This window comes from Scophthalmus maximus, chromosome 7 (genome assembly GCF_022379125.1).
Source record: "Scophthalmus maximus strain ysfricsl-2021 chromosome 7, ASM2237912v1, whole genome shotgun sequence".
Lineage (NCBI taxonomy): Eukaryota > Metazoa > Chordata > Actinopteri > Pleuronectiformes > Scophthalmidae > Scophthalmus > Scophthalmus maximus.
In genome coordinates, this window is record NC_061521.1 from 6,898,908 (window position 1) to 6,919,600 (window position 20,693).

General features: G+C 40.9%; 1 protein-coding gene across 3 annotated transcripts; it reads right to left on the minus strand.

Annotated features, from left to right (window-relative positions):
- Positions 1-1,935: 1,935 nt before the first annotated feature.
- LOC118315843 (paired box protein Pax-6-like) lies at positions 1,936-20,379 on the minus strand. 3 transcript variants are annotated; one of them, XM_035643452.2, is made up of 10 exons: positions 20,331-20,379; positions 13,845-13,975; positions 12,721-12,936; positions 10,555-10,717; positions 7,441-7,593; positions 6,907-6,989; positions 6,384-6,534; positions 4,721-4,830; positions 3,658-3,799; positions 1,936-2,967 (listed from the first exon to the last, which is right to left on the minus strand). In XM_035643452.2, exons 1-10 carry the CDS (start codon positions 20,341-20,343, stop codon positions 2,882-2,884), a joined length of 1,248 nt encoding a protein of 415 aa, XP_035499345.2. In that variant the 5' UTR covers positions 20,344-20,379; the 3' UTR covers positions 1,936-2,881. The 3 variants fall into 3 exon arrangements, with proteins under 3 accessions (XP_035499345.2, XP_035499348.1, XP_035499347.1); XM_035643455.2 differs by lacking the exons at positions 10,555-10,717; positions 12,721-12,936; positions 13,845-13,975; positions 20,331-20,379 and adding an exon at positions 9,571-9,711; XM_035643454.2 differs by lacking the exons at positions 10,555-10,717; positions 12,721-12,936; positions 13,845-13,975; positions 20,331-20,379 and adding an exon at positions 9,347-9,554.
- Between the last annotated feature and the right edge of the window lie 314 nt (positions 20,380-20,693).

Sequence of the window (20,693 nt, forward strand, 5' to 3'; positions counted from 1 at the left end):
TGCAACACCGCCTGCACATATTTTTTCATCCATATCAGTGACGGAGACTTTACCTTGACCTCCTTGCAGCCATCGATCTTCTTGCGGTGATGAGTGTTTTTTTAAAGCAATTCTAATATCGAAGCGGTTAATCTATATTTCAGTGACTTTTTACTCTTCAATGCCATTTTCATGAATAAACACTCCCTGACATGGAGCAGGAAGCAAATCCTTATATGGTATTATTGGGGTATTGATCGATCCACGAGCACGCTCTCTCAAATATGCACAGGTGGCATTCATAGTGTTTACGCATGTAATTTACACACTTTTCTGAAGATCGAAATGTTTGATGAATCCGACGTCGCCTGTTCTCATGGTACAAACAAATGTATGAGAAAATTAGGATGAGAATATGAAAATGTTTTCGCATGAGGCCCATTGCCTTGAGACCTTTTATATATTAAACCCGAAAATATTGTGCTGTGAGTGTCTAATCATGAACTGTTAAATGATGCTATGCCTACATACTGTATGGGTATATATCATCAACGCAAAACTGCCTGTCTTTTAGGTAGGACATGAACAAATGCAGAGCATTGCCACTGATACCCTAGAACAGGTGCTGGTTGCAGTCTATGTTAATATAATAAATGCTGCAGTTCCTCAAGTTAAAAGAGAAGTTTCTGTGTCTATGTTACGCTGTTGAGGAATGTAAGGGGGTTGGAGACAGTGCTTCGGCCCTGGAGAAAGTGAAACTTCTCCCCTCCTTCCTGACTACGTCTGGACGCCAAGCAGGAAAAGATCAACAGTATGACAAAGTGTTGGTGCTATTTCTCTTTTTTCTTTCAAAAGAATCGACACTGCAAGGATAGTTATGATAATATGATGAGCTGCTACCACGCTACCACCTTGTCTCTTCATCTCAACCCTCATTCATCTGTTGCTGTCTATGTTTTCCTGCAAAAACCTTGCCTTAATGTATACATGAATGCAAAAACCTGCTATATAATGACAGGCAGAGTTCATGCCATCAGATGAACAGCCAGCGCAGGGTTCTAACAGTCTACAGTTCTGAGTGACCGTAGTTGCCCCCTGCCATTTTAGCTTTGATTTACCCATTTCATTTCACAGTTTAATGCTGACCTTACACGCCCAGCCTTCTGATGTCAATAAGCACCATGTTTAGGAGACAGGACTGCTTCAGAGTACCTGCAGTGCTCCTCATCATTGATGGGAGGGATGAGCAGCATTTACTGTTTTGATTGTGGTGCTTGAGGGCAACACTCAACTTCCCTGTGGTCATGTGCATAGTTCCTCAATAAAAGCAGCAATTTTACCACTTTTTAGCACATCCCGGCCACCACACCTTGGCTGCTTTTGTGTCTGCATGGTGCATTCGGGATTTGAAAGGTGTCAAATGACTCTACACAATGCGATCTGGCCTGTGTGTAGTGGTCATCACGCAGCCCCAAAATTAACCATGGTTGTTTGATTGGGAGATACCGTGTCTGTGAACGGCATTGCATTTGATTCACATCATTTTCAGTATGAAAGACTTCCCCTTGGTCTGTTGGGCAATAACTGCTGCATCTTTCTGGTTCTTAACTTACTATAAATTCTTTACAAATGTATTTTAATTTTAAAGGTTTGCCACCTATTATAAAGACTTGATATATAACACACTATATAGCTAGAATTGTGCTCAGAGATCTGAATCCATCAGTTTTTCAAGGTCCACTCCAAAATTGGGTTGGTGCCCCACTTTGCACAAAATGTCAGGTAAATTGGTTTGGTAATTTTTCAGTATTTACTGCCGACAGACAGACAGTAGACAAACAAATGGCAATGAAAACACTAGAATGGCACTCATTAGATCACATTCCTCCACCGAGGCCAAATCCCCACCAAGGCTCTTAATAAAAAATCCATTACAATAATGTAGAAAGCAACACAGAAGATAATTGAAATAACTTTATTAAGGAAACCCTTCCAGACCACTGGAGAAGACAAATACTTGACACTTTGAAATAAGAAACAGATTTACATCCCGGCACAATCTAATGTTTACTGTTTTTATAAGCTAGCAAAGTGTTTTCTGTTCTGTCTCCATTTCACTGTCAAATCTCTGGACGTTGGAGCTTTTGGAATTAGAACAAACTTAACCTCCATCCAGATTCCATCCATGTCAGGGCTTTTACAATACCAAACACAGACCACCAGATTCCACATTCTGAAATTCTGTACACATCCCAGGCCAGGGATTTTGGGATCTGCTGATGAAACAAATTCACAGCAGACAATTCTTTTTCAAGTTTCATTAAATGATTCCCTTTACTCTCAAGTCGACATTTTTGTTTTTGCTAAAAATACACCAACATGATATAAATAAGGAACTTAAAGTAGAGGTAATATGCTGTCCCACAGAATGTCCCAATGGACACTGACCAGTTTATTCCAGTTTGGAGTTCATTCTCCCCAAGGACGGTCCACCTTCCTGAGCTTCCTGAGTACAGCTCAGGCTGGAGCTTTTCATTCTGGGCCAGTGCCAGTGTCCTACCAGCCACGCAGATGTGGAGAGAAGACTCCTCAAGACCTTTGATCCAGTTGCAGCAGAACCTGCAAAAGTTTACACTAATATTAAAAGCTTTCTACTGGAAGGAGCGCTCAAACTCCCTCTTTCCTGCTTGTCTCCAGAATTTGGTTTGAATATTTTTCTTGCGAGCATTAATGAGTCTAATTTCTTCATATTCATTTGCTGTGGTGCCGTGGCTTTCATTCAATAACGGGTCTTTTTCACATTGAAGTTGTAAACTAGGGATAAAGCAAGCTTTGATGACCCATTCAGTCTTGATTACTGATGATCACTGCAGGCAAAAAAACAATGTCGTCAGAAGTGACATCACTGCAGACGGGACCAGTAATGTGACATGTCTGCTTCACTTCCCGGAACTTGCACTGGAACTGAGACGCCCGGGGAAATCAGACCTGGTTAAAGAACAGGAAACAAAAACATTTTTAAGGTCTCTCCTAAATGAACACAAAGTCATTTTTCGAGGCAACACAGTTGCACTCGAAGGTAGTGCAAAGACAGAAGCAGATTGAGGTCTTTCCATACTAATAAAGTCCACACAGGCCAATAATGAAACCGCTTCATTGGAAGCTCTAAGAGGAGGTACAGTGTAGGATTTAACATGTGTTTGCAATAACAATCAACAAAGAATAAAATGTGAATTATTGATTCATTTTTAAACAATTTTTTTAAATGTGGCGTGTTGTATGTTTTAGCTTGAATCTGACAGGCTCTGCTGGACCTTCGTTCATTACAAACGAATCCACAGAACTTTAACGTTAATTTGAGTGAAAATTAATATGTTTCCCAAAAATCAGGCATGACAGAAGATTTGGGCATATTAGTATAAAAGGATTCACAACAGTTTAACAATGTTTCCATCTGATTGAATGGTGTGGAAAATAGGATAAAACATGATATATTGTGTAGTGGTTCTGAAAATATTTAGAAAGGCCATGTTTTAATAGCTATACGACTCATTATCATGTTTGTGTGTAAGAAATCTATATTAATCTGTCCTGTCTGATCAAACTATAAATTATTACTCCTCCTTTTAGCACACACAGAGGGGAAGGTATGTAGAATGTAAAAAGGTATCTTCCTACCTGTTGACGACGTTGCAGAGGATGTCATCGATTGGCTGTTGATGTGTGGCTGCATGTGTGGAGGAGTATATGTCTCGTAACTTCTTCCATTTACAGTGGGGCTGGTGGGCAGCATGCAGGAATACGAGGTATGGCTGGATGCCTGGAAACGTGAATGAATTGAACCCATTAAAACAGCAGAATGTAACATCCTGCTTCATAACTGTCAAGGTTATTTCTTTAACTGCCACTTTAACTACTAATGCTGCACCGCTGGAGCAAATCCCGATTGACATCTGAAATGGATGGATGGATAAATAGATAGACAGATAGATAGATAGATAGATAGACAGATAGTAGGGATGAACCGAAATGAAAATTGTTGGCCGAAACCAAACAAAATTAAACAATTTTTAATTTATTTTGCCAAATTTTTCACCATTGAATAAATTAAATTGCCTCAATTAGATTTTTTCCTTAAAAGATCAAGACAAAATACATTTACATATCACTGAACTTCTTTTTCCCTGGCAAATATTATACCAGGTAAGCACAATATAACTTAATAGAAAAATAAATTGGAACAAAATAAAATAAGATATATATAATATTGTAGAGAGAGAAGTTTGTGCCAAGTTATCTTTGTGTTATTCTCTGACATTTTCAATGCTTCCACACTGGCGATATGTTGGTTCGCGCACCTCATTCTTATTTTCACTTGTTCGGCCGAACACCTAAAGTGCTTTTTTTTGCTATTTTCGGCCAAACAATTCCGGGGGCCGAACATCTGGTGCCTCCCTAATAGATGGATGGATGGATAGACAGAAAGATAATTTTTTGAACCCGATAGGTGGGGTACACCCTGGAACACTGAGAACGTTGAATTATGCAATATTTAAATATCAGCTGGACTGGTCGTGTGTACCAGGCAGCCCAAGCTGAAGTCAGATTGAGACACACTGGAGACATTTCCATTGTCATGCAAGAGTCTTTTGAAGATGCCATCTTTTGTTCTGGTGTTGTAGTGCTTGTATGCAGACGGTGGATTAGATGTGTATTGTTTCGTCTTGTGAAAGGATCTTACTTGCATGGGCAGGCTGGCTGCCATACTGAAGCTGGGCATGGCTGGTATGCTATAGCTGTTGGACAGAACTGGGTCTGGCCTCCCCAACACAGATCCTGATGAGAAGGACACTGGAGAGATAGGAAGGGGGAAAAGGTTTGAACAAAGAAAATTTGTATCGTATCCCATGAGGCAATCGTATAACCGGGGAGAGATATTTGGTCCAAGTAATTTTTTTTTTTTATCTCTAAGTCACATGTATCTAGTTTTGATGCACAGAACTGACCACCTGAGCTTCTGTGGTAGAGCAGATAATCCATTAATTCTTTAGTTAGTGGGGTAAGTGGTTTGATCCCATCTCCTCCAGGCCACAGGCCACCATGTATATTTTAATGTGACATTGATCAGACCTTAAAGAAATTGTGCATAGGAGAAATAACAATCATCACTTTGGCCAAAAGCAGAAATGTTTTCATACAACAGCTGATACAGTGCCTGTGATTCACAAAATGCCTTTTCTTTAAACAAGGAATATATGTATTTAAAATGTTAAATGTTGTCTAAACAGCCACACAAGAACGTCACCTAACTAAAATACATTAAAACCTGGAACCATATGTTCAGAGGATGAGTACACAAGATTACAGATTTTGTTTGTGTTTTGCCTTTTCCCAGTCTGGGTTTTCTCAATGTCCCCCCTAACCCATAACCCCTAAACCCTGAACCAACACTTCATTGATGTCACTTGTAAGCGATTGAGTGGGAGAGTCTGAATGGCCTGATCTTGTATAAACAGGAAGTGGACAGCAGCTTACCTTCACCACTGTGACAGCGCAAAAACCTCTTGCTGACTCTGGTGGGTTTAGGACTTTTTATTTTCCGAATTTTACTCTCATCACAGCCAAGGCACTTGAGGAACTAACTGGGTAATCCGTCAGGCAAAGTCTGCATCTGATTTACAGAAAGTGGGCATAAAGGGCTGAAAAAGTCTGCGAGCGAGCACTTGACGACTTTACGGATTTACTGGGAACTCGCCTCAGAGTCCATGAGCGTGGACATTGAGATTGGGCCTTAGTGTGTGCTGCTGGCTGGGCGTGACCTCTGGTAATAATTGGTGGAAGGTGCAGACCTTCCACCAATTATTCCACACAGGGCACTGATCTCTCAATCATCTACTCACCTGCTGCAGTATTTAAGGACCGTCTGATAACCATCTTACCTTGTGGCATTCACACCTTCAGCCAACCTCTGCCTCAACCTGGCCACAATCTGTGTCCTAATCTGTGTTTGTGTCAGGATCATCTGCACATCTCTCTTTGTCAAGCACTGCCAGCTCCCCTGCCACACTTCTACCTGGATCCCCTCTGGAGCTTCTTTTGTCTGCACTCCAGGATTCCCATCCGAGGAAAACATTGTGGGCCACTTCACTGGAGAGTGTACATTTCCTCACAACTTCATGGGTATTTGTTCTTTTTTTTTACTCATCTTTGGTATTACACTGTTGTGCTCTTACAACGTGTCCCGAGAATTGTGCTCTGCCTTAGGAAACATTTGATGACTCTATTTGGAAATTCCCAGTTCTGGAAACTATAAGCTACTTGATATTGACACATTTTGAATGGTACCAAAGTGACATAAGGGGTTGGTGGACTGAGCATTAGAATACTGTTGGTGTCATCAGTACCTGGTGTCGCAGGCTGTGGTAGAGGCTGGTAAACACTGGCGTTGAAGCTGCTGCTAATGGGGATGTGGCTGGAGGAGTTGGACACCTGACGACGTTGGTTTCTCAGCTTCTCCTCTCGTCTCCACTTTGCTCGTCTGTTGGAAAACCAAACCTACATGTGCCAGCACAGAAGAGGACCGGTTATTATAAGGTTGAAGGATAAAGTTCACATTCTACTGACATGCGCATATGTAAAATGAGATTACTCTGTATATATTCCACTTCAGCCCATGCTCGCTGTGAAATACCCTTCCTAAACCAATTTCAATGTAATGTAATTGGAAAATACGTTCTAATGTCTATCTGAGTTAGGCTTCAACTAGCTAAGATACCCACTTGTCTTGTCTAACTCAGACTGCCGAGGCCTATTGTTGGCTTCAGCTGAACCTCTGAATATATTTCTGCACAGAACGTATAACAAGGACTGTGGATCTTGTCCTGGAACACTTGAATTAGTGAAAGTATAATAAATACAAGAACCTACCTGTATTCTTGCCTCTGGAAGATCTATTTTGTTGGCAAGGCGTTCTCGGGCGAACACATCTGGATAGTGAGTCCTTTCAAATTCTGGAGTAAAAACACATTGTGTCATTAAGTAATAACTGATATATCAAGATAGTAAATATGACAAAATTGAAGCAATGGTTTTGTCTGAAGAACAAGACAGGGGAAATAAATACAATCAAAAACAATTTGAAATAGTGTATTTTTCCTTTTGTTATATTCTCACTTTCCATGACAAATGAAGCTATTATGATAGATTAGCATCAGTTGCACAGGTAAATTACAGTACCACAGGAAACACTGCGACATCTGCACATAGGTGATTTTTTTATATAGTGTGGGTGTCGAGTCTCTGGTACTTTTATTTTGGGGGTCGGGCTAAAAGGTTTGGGAACTGCTGACTAGGGATTTAAGCTGCACAGTTCACACATACAGTATGTGAATAAATGTATGTATATGGGTATGTGATGTCCTTCGCAGATGTATGGTGCACTGATGAACAACTAGAAGTTACCTTTCTCCAGTGCTTCTATCTGGTCTTGTGTGAAAGACGTTCTGTTCCTCTGTAGTTTCCGCTTCAGCTGCAGTCTCATCTGAGTCTCCTCCGAGTCGTCCCCGTTGGAGCTGACTGATATGGTGCTCTCCGCTGCCTCTGCCTGTGGACACTCTGTGCCAGGGAGGACAGTAGAACCAAAGCAGAAGTAGTAGGAAATCTTAAGTAAACCAATAACACCAGATAAAAAGCTGAATATTCTCCCCTGAATGTCATTATTATTATCATTTGCATTATTTTATTAGGGTTCACACTTTAGGGGTATAACCCTACAGTTTTTGTGTTGGTCCAGAGAAATCATTATTATTCTCATTACCTCTAATTCCCGTGAGCTGGAATAAGACAAAACTACGAAACTTTGCGCATCAACTGAAAATGTTAAGATGTGCATTGGCTTATAAAACCTTAATTATCAAAATTGGCCACATAGTGGCACTATAGTTAAGGCCCAAAAATGTAATTTTGGAAAGACCATGCCCCTCACATTGTGACTATGATTGACTTGAAATTTGCCACACGTGAAGTTCAATGTGCTCTACAAAAAACATTTTGCACTAATTAGTATAAACTGAAAAAACAGTGATATGAATAGAGCTTTTGAAATTTTTACTTCATCAACAATAAATAAGATATACAGCCTTAAGGGACTCAGTTTTTTATTACTATAAATGAACAAGATTGGTCAAAAAACTTGGCCGCTACTAGCCAACATGTCTTCGCAAAGGACGGGGCTTAGAGGGAATATTAGCCATAAATCAATAACCATTTGTCCAATCTGCACAAATGTTGGTACATAGCTTACAGCTGTGATTAGCTACCTTTCTGCTTGAAGCATTTCATAACCAACCTTAAGGGGGCGCCACAAATTCCACAAATATGTATCTCAACAACCACTGAACAGAATTGAACCAAAGTTGGTGTGCATGCTCTGGGGGGCAAGTATTGATCAAAATTTGAGACGCCATCTTGATTCGTCAAAGTGTGTGTGGCCCATAGCAAGCATGCTAATGACTCAAGATGCCAATTACCTATCATGACCCAACTCACTGGCGACCTCTCATGCCATCGGTTGAACATACACACAGAGTTTGGTTTACTTCTGATGAAGGGGAGACAAATGGCAGAAGGTTTGAACACTCCAATCGCGCTTGCAGTTATATCTCGCATTATTAGGGTTCAAACCCCCACAGGGGTAGAACCCCTTTTGTTTTTGTGTTGGTCCATAGAAACTATTATTATTATTCTTGTTGTTCTCCTGAGATAGAATGAGACAAAACTAAGAAACTTTGCGCAATAACTGAAAATGATATGTTATATTAATTTTTATAATTATTATTATGGCTCCATCATACGCCATCATATGGCTGTTATCACTGATTATCAATCAATACACTTGATTTGTATAGTCCTTTTTATGAAAACAATGTAACACAAAGAGCTTTACAGGTAAAAAACAATTAAGAAAACAATACCCCCCACCCTCATCGCCTGTAAGCCAACCACTGGCCTCCAAAATATTTTACCAGACAGATTTCCAGCTGCAGCTGGTTATAGTGACAAAGCTGATGAACACGATACTGCTCAGTTTATATCTTTTTCTTTTAAACTTCAACTGTATGGTTACACTTATTTGCTCTTTCCTCTGTATTCCAACATATTTCATTTTGTCAAATTAGCATTTTCAAGTGCAATGCTATGAGAAGCTATGAGACGCTGCACAGCCAAACAGGTATAAAGCAACGACAACTGAAGCAATGGCTGCAGTATATGGTGCTTTACTAAAAACCAGGCTTGTGATCGAACAATGTAATACGTAATATTCCAATCCGTGTAATTAAACCAAGTGCATGAGTTAGATACAGGGCACCTGAGAGTGGAGATCTCCCACGCGTGATCTCTGAGCAGAAGAGGGCTTGACTCCCGCTCCCTGTGGAACTTGTGTTATTTGTGGTGCTAGCCTAATTATTCATTATCCCCAGCAGACAGAGCCTCCGAAAGAGAATGAAGCCATTGCTCAGTGTCACAGTCAGTCAGGCAGAAAGAGACACAAATGCGAGCAGACGACCCCCCCCCCTCCTCCTATGCACACACATTGACGAGCACAAACATGCTGTGGACTGGTGGGGAGGCAGCAGCCGTGGCAGTATAGCATGACTCCGTTTCACTGTTGTAAATCCCATGGTGCTGGAGGAGGAACAGCAGCATATGAGCTGACTCCACTCAGCAAATGGGGCCCTGAGTCACAACCGAAATTGTATTTCTTTTGTTCTTTTTGTCCTTCTTTCTCTCCTTCTTTCTTTCCTTTGTTTCCTTTGATTTTACTTTGATGTTAAGTAATTTGGTGCAGGCAGGCAGAGCCAGGATTATAAATTAGTACTCAAGTGTTGTGGGACACGCAATATGAACACAAGCTTTCACTGGAATAAAGGTGCATGAGCAGTCAAAAGGAAGGATGCTGTCTTATATCATGATCATCAATAGCATGCACGCAGAGACAGTATGTGTCTTGTGCTGCTCTTGAGTATGGTGTACAGAACTCAGATTTTCAACAGCGAAAGTTAATGATTGTGTCCAAGTGCTTTGTAATGTTTTCAACTCCACGATAAAATGAATGTACAATGAAAGAGTTTAACAAAAATAACCTTGATTTTAATTTCCTACTGTCAACTGCATCATATTGTCCGCATCAGTTTGATTTGTGTTGCGCCAAATCACAACATACAGTATCTCAATGCTCTTTACATAGTGAGGTGGAGACCTCACAATATTACAGAGAAACACAACAGTTCCCACAATGAGCAGCTCTGAGACTGTGGAGAGAAAAAACTCCCTTTTAACAGGAAGAAATCTCGACCAGAACCAGGCTCAGTGGGCGAAACATCTGCTGCGACCGGTCAGGGATGAAGTTTGATTGTGTATTTAGCCTTCACCAGGTCTTCCCCCGTTCACACACTTCCAAAACAGTATGTTCTCGACCCAGAGACTGTGTGGTGTCTGCCCTGAGAGTCACAGCAGCAGCAGTCCCGGTATTACAGTAGTAATAAGGTGGGAGCAGCAAATGATTTAGTGTCTTACCAGTGGGAGTGAGCGTAGTCCCGGCATACCACCCCGACCGTCCTCCCCAGGTGGTTTGTCCATTGAGCATCTTGAGTTTGTCAAACATCCCCTCAACCCCCACTGTGCCCATCTGCTGCTTGTCACTGGTCAAGTTCCTGAGCACCCGGTTTATGGATGAAACCTGCCGATAAAACACAACGTGAGTACACAAGACAAACTCTTGAATATGAAAGGCATCGGTGGACAGAACCTAAGGAACCGAAACACAGTATTTCTGACCCAGAGTCAACCTTCAGCCTGCCTGGTCATGTCCATTAAAAGAAAACACTACAGAGATCTACTGAGCTCTGTTACTTCCACTTCGTGAAGAGGTGATACCTGTCATGTTGTGCCTCAGCCTTTTCATTATTTCATGATGTCATTCATTTCACAATAAACTATCAACCAGTATAGTCTAATATTAGTCAAATAGTCTGCCCCCAACCACCAAACATCACTGGGATGGTACCATGTTGAAAGAAAAAGACAGCAGCTTCCCAACAGCACAACTGTGTAAATCCTCTCAACTTTGTAGTTCCTTTCAATTTCAATCCAAACTCCACAAATGTCTCGTAACTACACTACTTGGCTATATACAGATAGCTGTATATATATATATATATATATATATATATATATATATATATATATATATATATATATATATATATATTCTGCTGTCAGAACTGTCCATGAAGTTTGAGAGGACTGTTTCTTGTCTGATCTGCATGAAGGAAGCTGTTGGACTGAAGAAATACAATCCTAAAATGGTCTTGCTTTACTGAACAGCAGCGCAGAGAAGCACAAGGGACAAGACAGTTGCTCAGTTCATGTACAGCTAATATATATTGTTGGACAAAAGAAAATCCTCAGAACTCCCAACAGCGATCATTGACACATTGGAGGAGGACCAAAGGGAATTTAGTCCTCCTCCAATTTGGACACTTTGGATTACGATGACATGACACTGTCTAAAATTAATCTCATGACTCCGCCATGTGTTTCCTAACATGTGGCATGGTGGCATCGAGTCTCTGCGAGGGGTTTCAATTCTGAATTCTGCCTTGGGATGTGTATTGGTCACTAGCACCCGTGGCTTTTAGGCTCCCATGCCCAAGATTGCGAGTGCGAGACCCGACCAGTGCGATCAGAAAAAAACAAGCCGCATAGTGGGCGAGTCAATTCTCCTCACATTTTTTTCTTTGGTTCACTCAAGACTGCCACACCCCCCGGTCGAAAATACGTTCCCACGGCGATGGTTACAGACCTTTTCTTCTCATTATGAGCAGAAGCCAAAATTTTGTTTTTTTAAGACTCTTATTGTCATCATAATTTTGAATTTTCACGGGCAAGTGTCACATCACGGTAACTCATAAGGAAGTCATCTCAAAAACAGAAGCAAAGCACTGCATTATGGAACATTTCGTAAAGATTATTGCCGTGTAGAAAGCACCCCCTCCTATGGTTCACTCAGTGGTGAGCAGTAATTTGATATTTCAGAATCAACTGGAAAATTTCATTTGCACCATTTCTGTCAGTTATTGAGCGGTGCAATGTTAATCTTAAATGTGTTGCACTGTGTGATTTTTTAGCAGAAAGTAGTGGATAAACATACATAAGTTTATGTAGCATAATATTGTAAATAGAGAGACTTTTCGTACACAGTCAATGGTCATGCTTTGTATACTTTCATTACTTTTCTGCTCTTTAACTTGACTTGATTTTGAACTTTCAAGTGTCCGAGAGTCAATATAAAGTATGAGGCTGTTGCTGCCTTCAAATGAAACTCATGAGTTCATGGTTATGGAAGTCGTGTGCACAGGGTGCTTGGTGTTAAAGTGGTAAGTTGCTAGTCAACATAGACAATAATATTAACATTACTGTCAGCCTGTAGACGACACAGAGGCTTGAAACTACATACAGGAATTACAACGCAGCCTGTTATAAAATGCTGAGAAAAAATGACAACAGCCTCCTGTGTTTGACTCTGTGAAATATAAATGTGTGTCAGTTTGGTACACACCAGTCCTGACTTTTGATATGTAATTTAAATAAAATCTATATTAAATACATGTGACAGCTCAACTGGTTTTTGTGCCCCACCTCCTGCTGATACATTGTACCAAATAGAACATAATCTCTTACACTGGGTATGTTGTCGTTGGTGCAGACCCCTTCTGCCAGCAGTCGGTCCCTGATCTCCCAAGCGAAAATTGACGGACACTCTCTCTTGTACAGAGCGATCTTTCCCACCACCTCAGGAGTGGCGACCCTGGGTTTACTGCCTCCTATGGCCCGAGGACGAATCGAACCGGTCTCGTAATACCGGCCCAAGATCTTACTTACACAGCCGTTAGACACCTGGAACGAAGATAGTACATAATTAATATCTACACATTATTTGGATGGTCCAAAGAATGATAACAATGGTTAAAGTGGATCAACGCCAATTGACCACATCACAGTCGGTTTATAGGCGTTGGATCGTACTACTCGTTGAATATAGTTGAATTAAGCCTTCGATGGCTCCAGAGGGAGCTGTACACATCTGATATACTGCCTCAACTGATGTCACTCTAGTCAGCTGCGGTTAGTGCTACAAGACTAGGTGGCGGATTTTGATTCACGGTGGTTTTAAGGTTCTCTTTCCGTCAGTGGTGTTGGAAAATGTGATAAAAAGAAAGTGTTTTTGATTTATTTTAACATTCAGAAATTTCCCTTGGCAACAACAAGCGTGTCCAGACGTGTGCATCACTTTTAAGTGTCCACTTGAATCACTTCCATTTCGATGCGGCCTATTTTACAGCTCTTTTTCTTAATGAGTTGTGTTGCGGTCTTTGCCGTGCATTTCTTTAAATGCTGTACATGTGTTGTCAAATTGATGAAGAGGTTTTCTTAATTTGTTTGTCTTTTGTCTATTTGCATGTGTTTATAAGTCTTGAGGCAACACCTTAACATGCCCGAATCCCCCAACCAATGGTTGGTGGTTGAGTTGTATTGGGGATAGTGAAGGCCCCAGGGTTTGACAAGGAGGAAGAATTTGTGGAATTAGAATAAGAATATCTCTGGTTCACTGCTGCATCAGTTTATAAACATATTTTTACAGTGTCCATTTTATGTCAGACAATGTAAAAAGAAGCATGCTAAATCCGTGCTAATGCTAAATACTTAGTGACTCTACATCACCGTCCAGCAGTCTTAATTCACACAGTTACATGTAAACATATATGATATATGTCATACAGCAACTCTCAACATGATGAGTTTACCTGCAATATTCTGGATATGTCACAGGGTCGAGCCCCACTGTGCGCCAGCTCCACTATCTTCTGCCTGGTAGAATCAGGTAGAGGCCTCCCGTTCACAAACACACCGCCCAGCTGGTTTACTCCACTGTGACCTACACACACACACACACAGAAGAAATGGATTTCAGTAATTGGTTAACTCTATTTCACAAGCAGACACATTGAGTGTTAATGAAGAGAGAAGTGTAACTAGGATGAACGAGCCACGTTGATCAGGCACATGCATGAGAAGAGTGCGGAGAAAAGGGGAACAGGTGAGGAGTAATAATCTGATACACTCAGCTTTATTCATTTGAGTCATAGTATTTTCCTCATAAAACAGATAATTGATGAATAAAAAACTGTATTAATCCATTTTAATAAAATCTTAATAACCGTTCATCTTTTCTTCTGTAAATTTGTATTTTCAAAGGACTTATTAGGAAATACAAATTGCTCCTACCGACAGCAATTTCCTGCTCTTTGCTTTCGCTTTATTCCTATGGAGACTTTCAAAGCATAATTCTGACAACCAAGATAGGAAGTGCGACCCTGGAGCAACAATAATTGGCAGATTGAAACGATGGTCACAGGGTCTCATTCTGTCACGTCAAAAAATTCTGACAGCTGGCCAGCGAAGAGCAAAACTGTTCAGTTTGAGCACTGCCGCCGAGTTCCAGTTTACAGGTGGAGAGGATGGCGCTTGAGATCAGCTGTCTGCTCATCAACACATTGACGCTCTGACATGTTTCTCTCGGCGGCACCGGCAGCAGATGTTCGTCGTGCTGTGATACTGTGCAGGTTAAGTAGGGATTTACGCTGAATCAATTGTCTATTGTCTGTTAATGGCTCTTTGGGGAAAGCATATTGCAGATTTATAAATCTCTCAACGGGACATTACTAAATCATGTGCCCCCACCCACGCACACACACACACACACTGCCCTGTCTCCATTATTTAGGACATTACACTGTCGTGTACACTATTGGAGACTTACTCGAACCCTTAACCCGCCTCCTAAACCTGGGCTGATGTCAATCAGAGGTTTCACTAAAGACACCCATCATCACAGGAAAGACTAACATGAATATGAATAACAATTATTATATTTGTGTCAATGTTTTGTATTTTACACAAAGGTACAATATTTAAGTATTTGGGAAAAACACTGCAATGATTTCAATCTTATCACAAGTCCGAGAATACATTTTTTCTTTACAAAAACGTGAAATAAGATTGCTGATGTTGGGGGGAGATTTTTGTTGTGCTTGCAGTGATTTTTTTTTTTACATAAGTTGTACAATGTTTATGCAAATCACTACTGGTGAGATAAATATTTTAACTAATAGATATCACCACAGAACTTCTCCAGTTGGTTAAAAACATTAAGAAAAATATTTTTCCTATACAATTTTCCTCAAACTTTATATTATATTCTATATTATATGTTGATTACGCATTATCTATTTAAAAATGCTCGAATGTGCATACATTTCCAGAAGGGAGATCAGATTGTTGAATGGCAAGGTTCAAAATTCAAGTTAGGGTAAGGCAAAATCTTTTTTAGCCATTTACATAAAGCAGAAAATACTACCAACAGCCTTTAGCGATAAAATGTTAAATAAATTAGGCTGTGAATACATTAACCAACCCCTCTGTAAAAATCAGGGGGAATAAAACTGGAAAGTACTGCGAATTTCGTGATTCTAAAATTGAGATCTGTGTTGGGGACGCAAAATAGCACAAAATCCCAAAGTTGACTTGAATGCAATAACAACAAAAATGTTTTTGCGTGTTAGTGTCTCAAACTGTGGTTTGAGCAATATTTTTCTTGAGCAGCAGCTCAGGTTAGCGTCATTTAATCAATGAGCTCTTTACTTTTTTCCAGACACATCCCAACATGGCCATTAGATTTAAAGAAGCACAGAAAACAGTTATGTCCTGTGCAACCAGCAGCTGTCACCTTTGTGAAGAAGAACATTGAAACCATCCTCTGCTACCAGTGTTTCCTTAATTTCCTTGTGATCAATACATTTTCTACTTTAAATATCTATCACACATTAAACAAGAACTGATGGCGTCAATCGCTTGTTCACAGATATAAATATCATCCGTGTTTGCGTTTGCCAAGATCATCTAATTCTTTATAATTGCTAATCAAGGGAATGATTGGTGGTTTGATTAAAACAGAAGGCAGTCCTGCGCTGGGTCTGGGCGGTTGGAGGCCGATGGGAGATTCTCTGTGACCACCACACACAGGAGTGGAGACACTGATACACCTGACCCCGTCGGGGTGCTGAACTTCTCCCCTGCCTAATTAAATTACAGGAGGAGCCTGTTGCACATTACAGTAAAACGTAGCGTCTAAAGCAAACTAAAATGAATAAGAAATAAAAACAAAACATATTGATACAAGTGTATGGTTGTTAACTTTAGTGCGCAACGCTGGCTCACTTTAGCCTCCAACTCTCCCTCACGCCCGTCTCACATCATGTTCACTTTGTGTTCATGGGCTCCGCGGTTTTTCGCCGCAGAAATTGTTAATCATGGTGTCATCTCCCCGAGGAACACACCCGGGCTTTCCTCTGCTGACACACAATTAATAGACAGACATATGGACTCAATTTGGCTGAGGTCCCTCTGTGGCACACACGCACGCACACACACACACACACACACACACTCAGAGCGGGCAGACGGGCCCGTGGGAGCTGCTCAGCAGCTTTCACTTTAAATCAGCTCATTCACTCTGAGCCTGACTTCAATTAATTTTCACTTTCACCATGTACATGAAATGTTATTATCAACAAAGTCGTCCGAATCAAAATCAAACACAGTCACAGGGTGTTCCCTGATTGGACAGCCCATTCAGCGAATCACATTAACAATCAGCTTCTTCTAAAACTGATAGCGGTCCCTGTTTCAACAATCGTTATTGTTAAACAACTTGGTTTGTGGTTTGGTTTTAAATAATGATCTGGAGTGGAGATTTATCGTCATGGTTGCAATGATTCAAACTAAGGTTCGGTTTGGGGGGTTAACAGAAATCATAATTACGACGACCCATGGAGCGCTTCATTTTGGGAACTTGCTGTCATTTGCCTTGTTCCTGTGGCAAATTTTGCACCGTCTGTCGAGTCGGAATAACACTTTAGATGAATGAATTTCCCATTGGTATAAAATCAATCTTGCTGCAGATCCGTAGAGGCAATACTTTTAGACTCTCTTTTTTTTTAAATTGAAGATGGGACAATAGGTTTGTATAGAATACCACTTCCATTCATCTTCTAACTTCATGGGCCATCAGAAACTCGAAGAGTCTGCAGATTCACAACTGGGGAAACCTCCACTCCACGATCTCCTCTGAATGCACACACTCTCACTGTTTAGGCCTTGACACTGACCTCTGCATAGAAATGTGTTACCACTTCTCACAAAGCACTTCAATATCTCTAATAGACCATAAAGCACCTCATGCATTGGAGCGATTATAGAGTTTGATTGACAGCTAGTACCATGCATGGTTGTAGGTGTATGTGGGCACGCAGCGGACGAACTCTCAGTCAGACCCAACAGCAGCTACGTCTGGTTTAAAAATAAAAAAATGGCGCTGATGAAAATGCTTAACTCGAGGCTTCAAAGTGGCAGTTCCCAAACCGATGGGTGACATCACTTCACTACATGACCACTGGGAGAGGACATCACCGACTGTCACAATCAATCCCAGCAAACCCTGGGAAGAGGTCACAGGTCAACGACCGAGAGTGGTGGTCGGAGAAGAACCATGGAGAACAGTCACATACGTTTTGACCATCTCAGATCCGTTTGCCTACAAGGACCCAAGATGTGGGTGAAAGCTCCGAAAAATATTCTGTTGTTGTGCAGTCATTGTCAGATTTATTCCAAACCTGTTTTTCAAAATAAAAAGTCTAAATGTATAAAACATCAAGAACAGAGTCCGCTCAATTTCTTTCTGTAATAGCCAAAAGTATGCCAAAGTATTTTAAAAATCAAACATTAAAGTATAGGCAATATATTTCTCCCAACTTGTGTAAAACATCTTGTCCCAACCTTTTATTATGATTATGATGATGATTGCTTTTGGCTCGCTCGCCAATGAGCTACATGGCTAATAACTGACTTGATGGAAGTGATGGGGGCTTATGAGGAGGGGGCTCGGACATGCAGATATTTTGCGTTGTTGATGGCGCGTGACATTGCAATGTTTGTAGTTTCTGCAATGTCCGCAATTTGGAACCCAGCCAGTAATATTAGAAAATCGAAAAATCCTCTTGTCCAAATTTATTTTTTGGACTTTAAAAAAATATATATTTTGGTTTACACAGTGTGCGTCTCTGAAATTCTTCAGTTGTTATATATTTTACAGCAATAGTTTAACATAATGGACTGTCAAGTTCATAAAATACTTGAGAAACTAGACCAACGCTGTCTTCTACCCATGTACTGTGTATACTGCACACACACACACACACACAAACACACACACACGATATAACACGTGGTTCATTCATATGGATCGATGTGTCCTTGGGCAAGACACTTAACCATGAATTGCCTCTGACGGCTCTTCTGACAGTGTGTGAATGTGACAGAGACACACACATAGCAGGGCACGTGTGAATGTGTGTGAATGTGACTTCTGCTGTGGAGCACTTTGATCATTTACCATTGATGATCTGTCCACCATCAGTTTCCGATCGCCACCCTCCCGCTGCTCCACTCTCACTGTCTGGAATTTGAGCTGATTCAAAGGAAGGTGGTGTGATAAAGGCACCAAGTCGGACAACTTACACCCAGTGCTCCTGTCCAACAGGGACCTGGCTACAATTTGGGAATGCGCGGCACCTATCCGGTAACATCCGGGGTGAGATGGACACGAGCGGGTGAGAGAAGCGTGGCGAAGGGGGAACAGGCAAAGACACACACACAGAGAGAGAAATGATGCACACACCTTCACTGCAGACGGCATGGACCTCTTGTCCCGCAGTAAGGAAGAAGAAATGAGGCGGATGTCACTGTCAGTCCCACCCAGAAGCTTTGACACAGCACAGCATTGTGACTTCATACGTTACAGTGACATTCAAAGGTCCAATCAGTCGCCCCCGATGAAAGTCGACATTCACAGGCAATACATGACAAAAGAGCCACTGAACTGATCCGACCGTGCGTTTTAGGCCGAGTCCAATTTATTGCCACTTATTTTTGTAGTTGAATCCATGATTCATTAGTAATATGGTATTCACCAGAAGACAACATGACAACATCGCTGTCATGAAGTCCGTCAACAGGCACAAGACCAGACGCCTCTTTCTCTTTCTTGATGTTGCCACATTCCCAGGCTGGTGAGTATACAATGTCATTAACATCGACATAAAACAAACACAGAACTACAAAAAAAAAAAAAAAAAGTCATCGCACACCTGATCCAAAAAGAGTCAAAAGAAACAGTGTGTTTGGGAGTAGAACCTTTTCATTTGACTCTAAATCGCTGTTGCACCGAATCGAGACTCGTTCCTATTTCAGCTGGCGGCTTGTATTGTTTCTGTGACGCAGATCTTTTATTAAAAAAAAACAACATTTAACTTAATTTTAAAAAAGACATTCTATCGTCATTACACAGAGAAAGATTTCAAACATCCATTCCTTATGGCAAATTGCAAAATCAACAACACCACCGACACGCTTTTTTTTCTTCGTATGGCACCAAATAAAATCTATGTGCCGAGCAGCAACAACCGTGTGGGCACACATCATCACATCCAGCAGTTATCGATGTGGTCGACTTTAGCTCCTCCACTGTGAAGTTTTTCCACCTTGTGTAAATATTTTGTCATCTGTTTTTTTGTTTTGGGAATAATAAAAGGATCTTGATTTTTAAAAAAGCAGGGCGTATTTAGGGGACTGATATCTATTTTTGGTTTTATTTAAGGAGACTGGTCGGGCCTGAGCAGAGGTTTGCGCTCTCCTGAGCGCCATTCTAGTTTTCACATTGTTTTTATGTTTCAATATTTTTGCACATTGTATATAAAAATGTCAGTTATAGCTGGTTTAGGACCCAAGATGTTGAGAGATATTTCAGAGAAAATTAGAGAACAATTTAAGAGAAATGCAGTTGTGACTTAATCATAGCGAGAAATGGAATTACAGCAACAGCTTCAGGTTTGACTGTCTGTCGTGTAGTTTGTATTTCATTAATTTTTTTTTATTTTCCTCCTGACACGTCGTGATTAACAATTTAGGGAAGGTGCTTATGTTGTGGCTTGATTCTATTTGTCCTGGGTCGACAGCAATCTCTCTTATCTTAGCCACCGTAGGTATATCTTCTTCTTCAAATTCTTAATGAGAAGTATCAAATGTAATTATCCACACACGTTTAGCTGTACATACAGTGACATCGAATGCATAAATATTAATTCCAACAAATATAGGTTTGAGATGTGACTCACTGTTTTGCATCATGGAAGCCACGCCAGTCTCCCAGCTTGTCTGGCTCCTGTAATCTGTACAGAAAGAAAACACACTGTGACTTTGTGCAGCACACACACACACACACACATACACACACACACACTCACACACACACACACACACACACATAACACCACACACACACATACACACATACACACACCAGACACACACACACATAACACCACACACATACACACACACACACACACACACACACACACACACACACACACACACACACACACACATAACACCACACACACACACACACACATCCATGTTCTACAGCAGTGACAAACAGTAACGGAAAATAACACCTCTGATTTTCCTTTTTTACA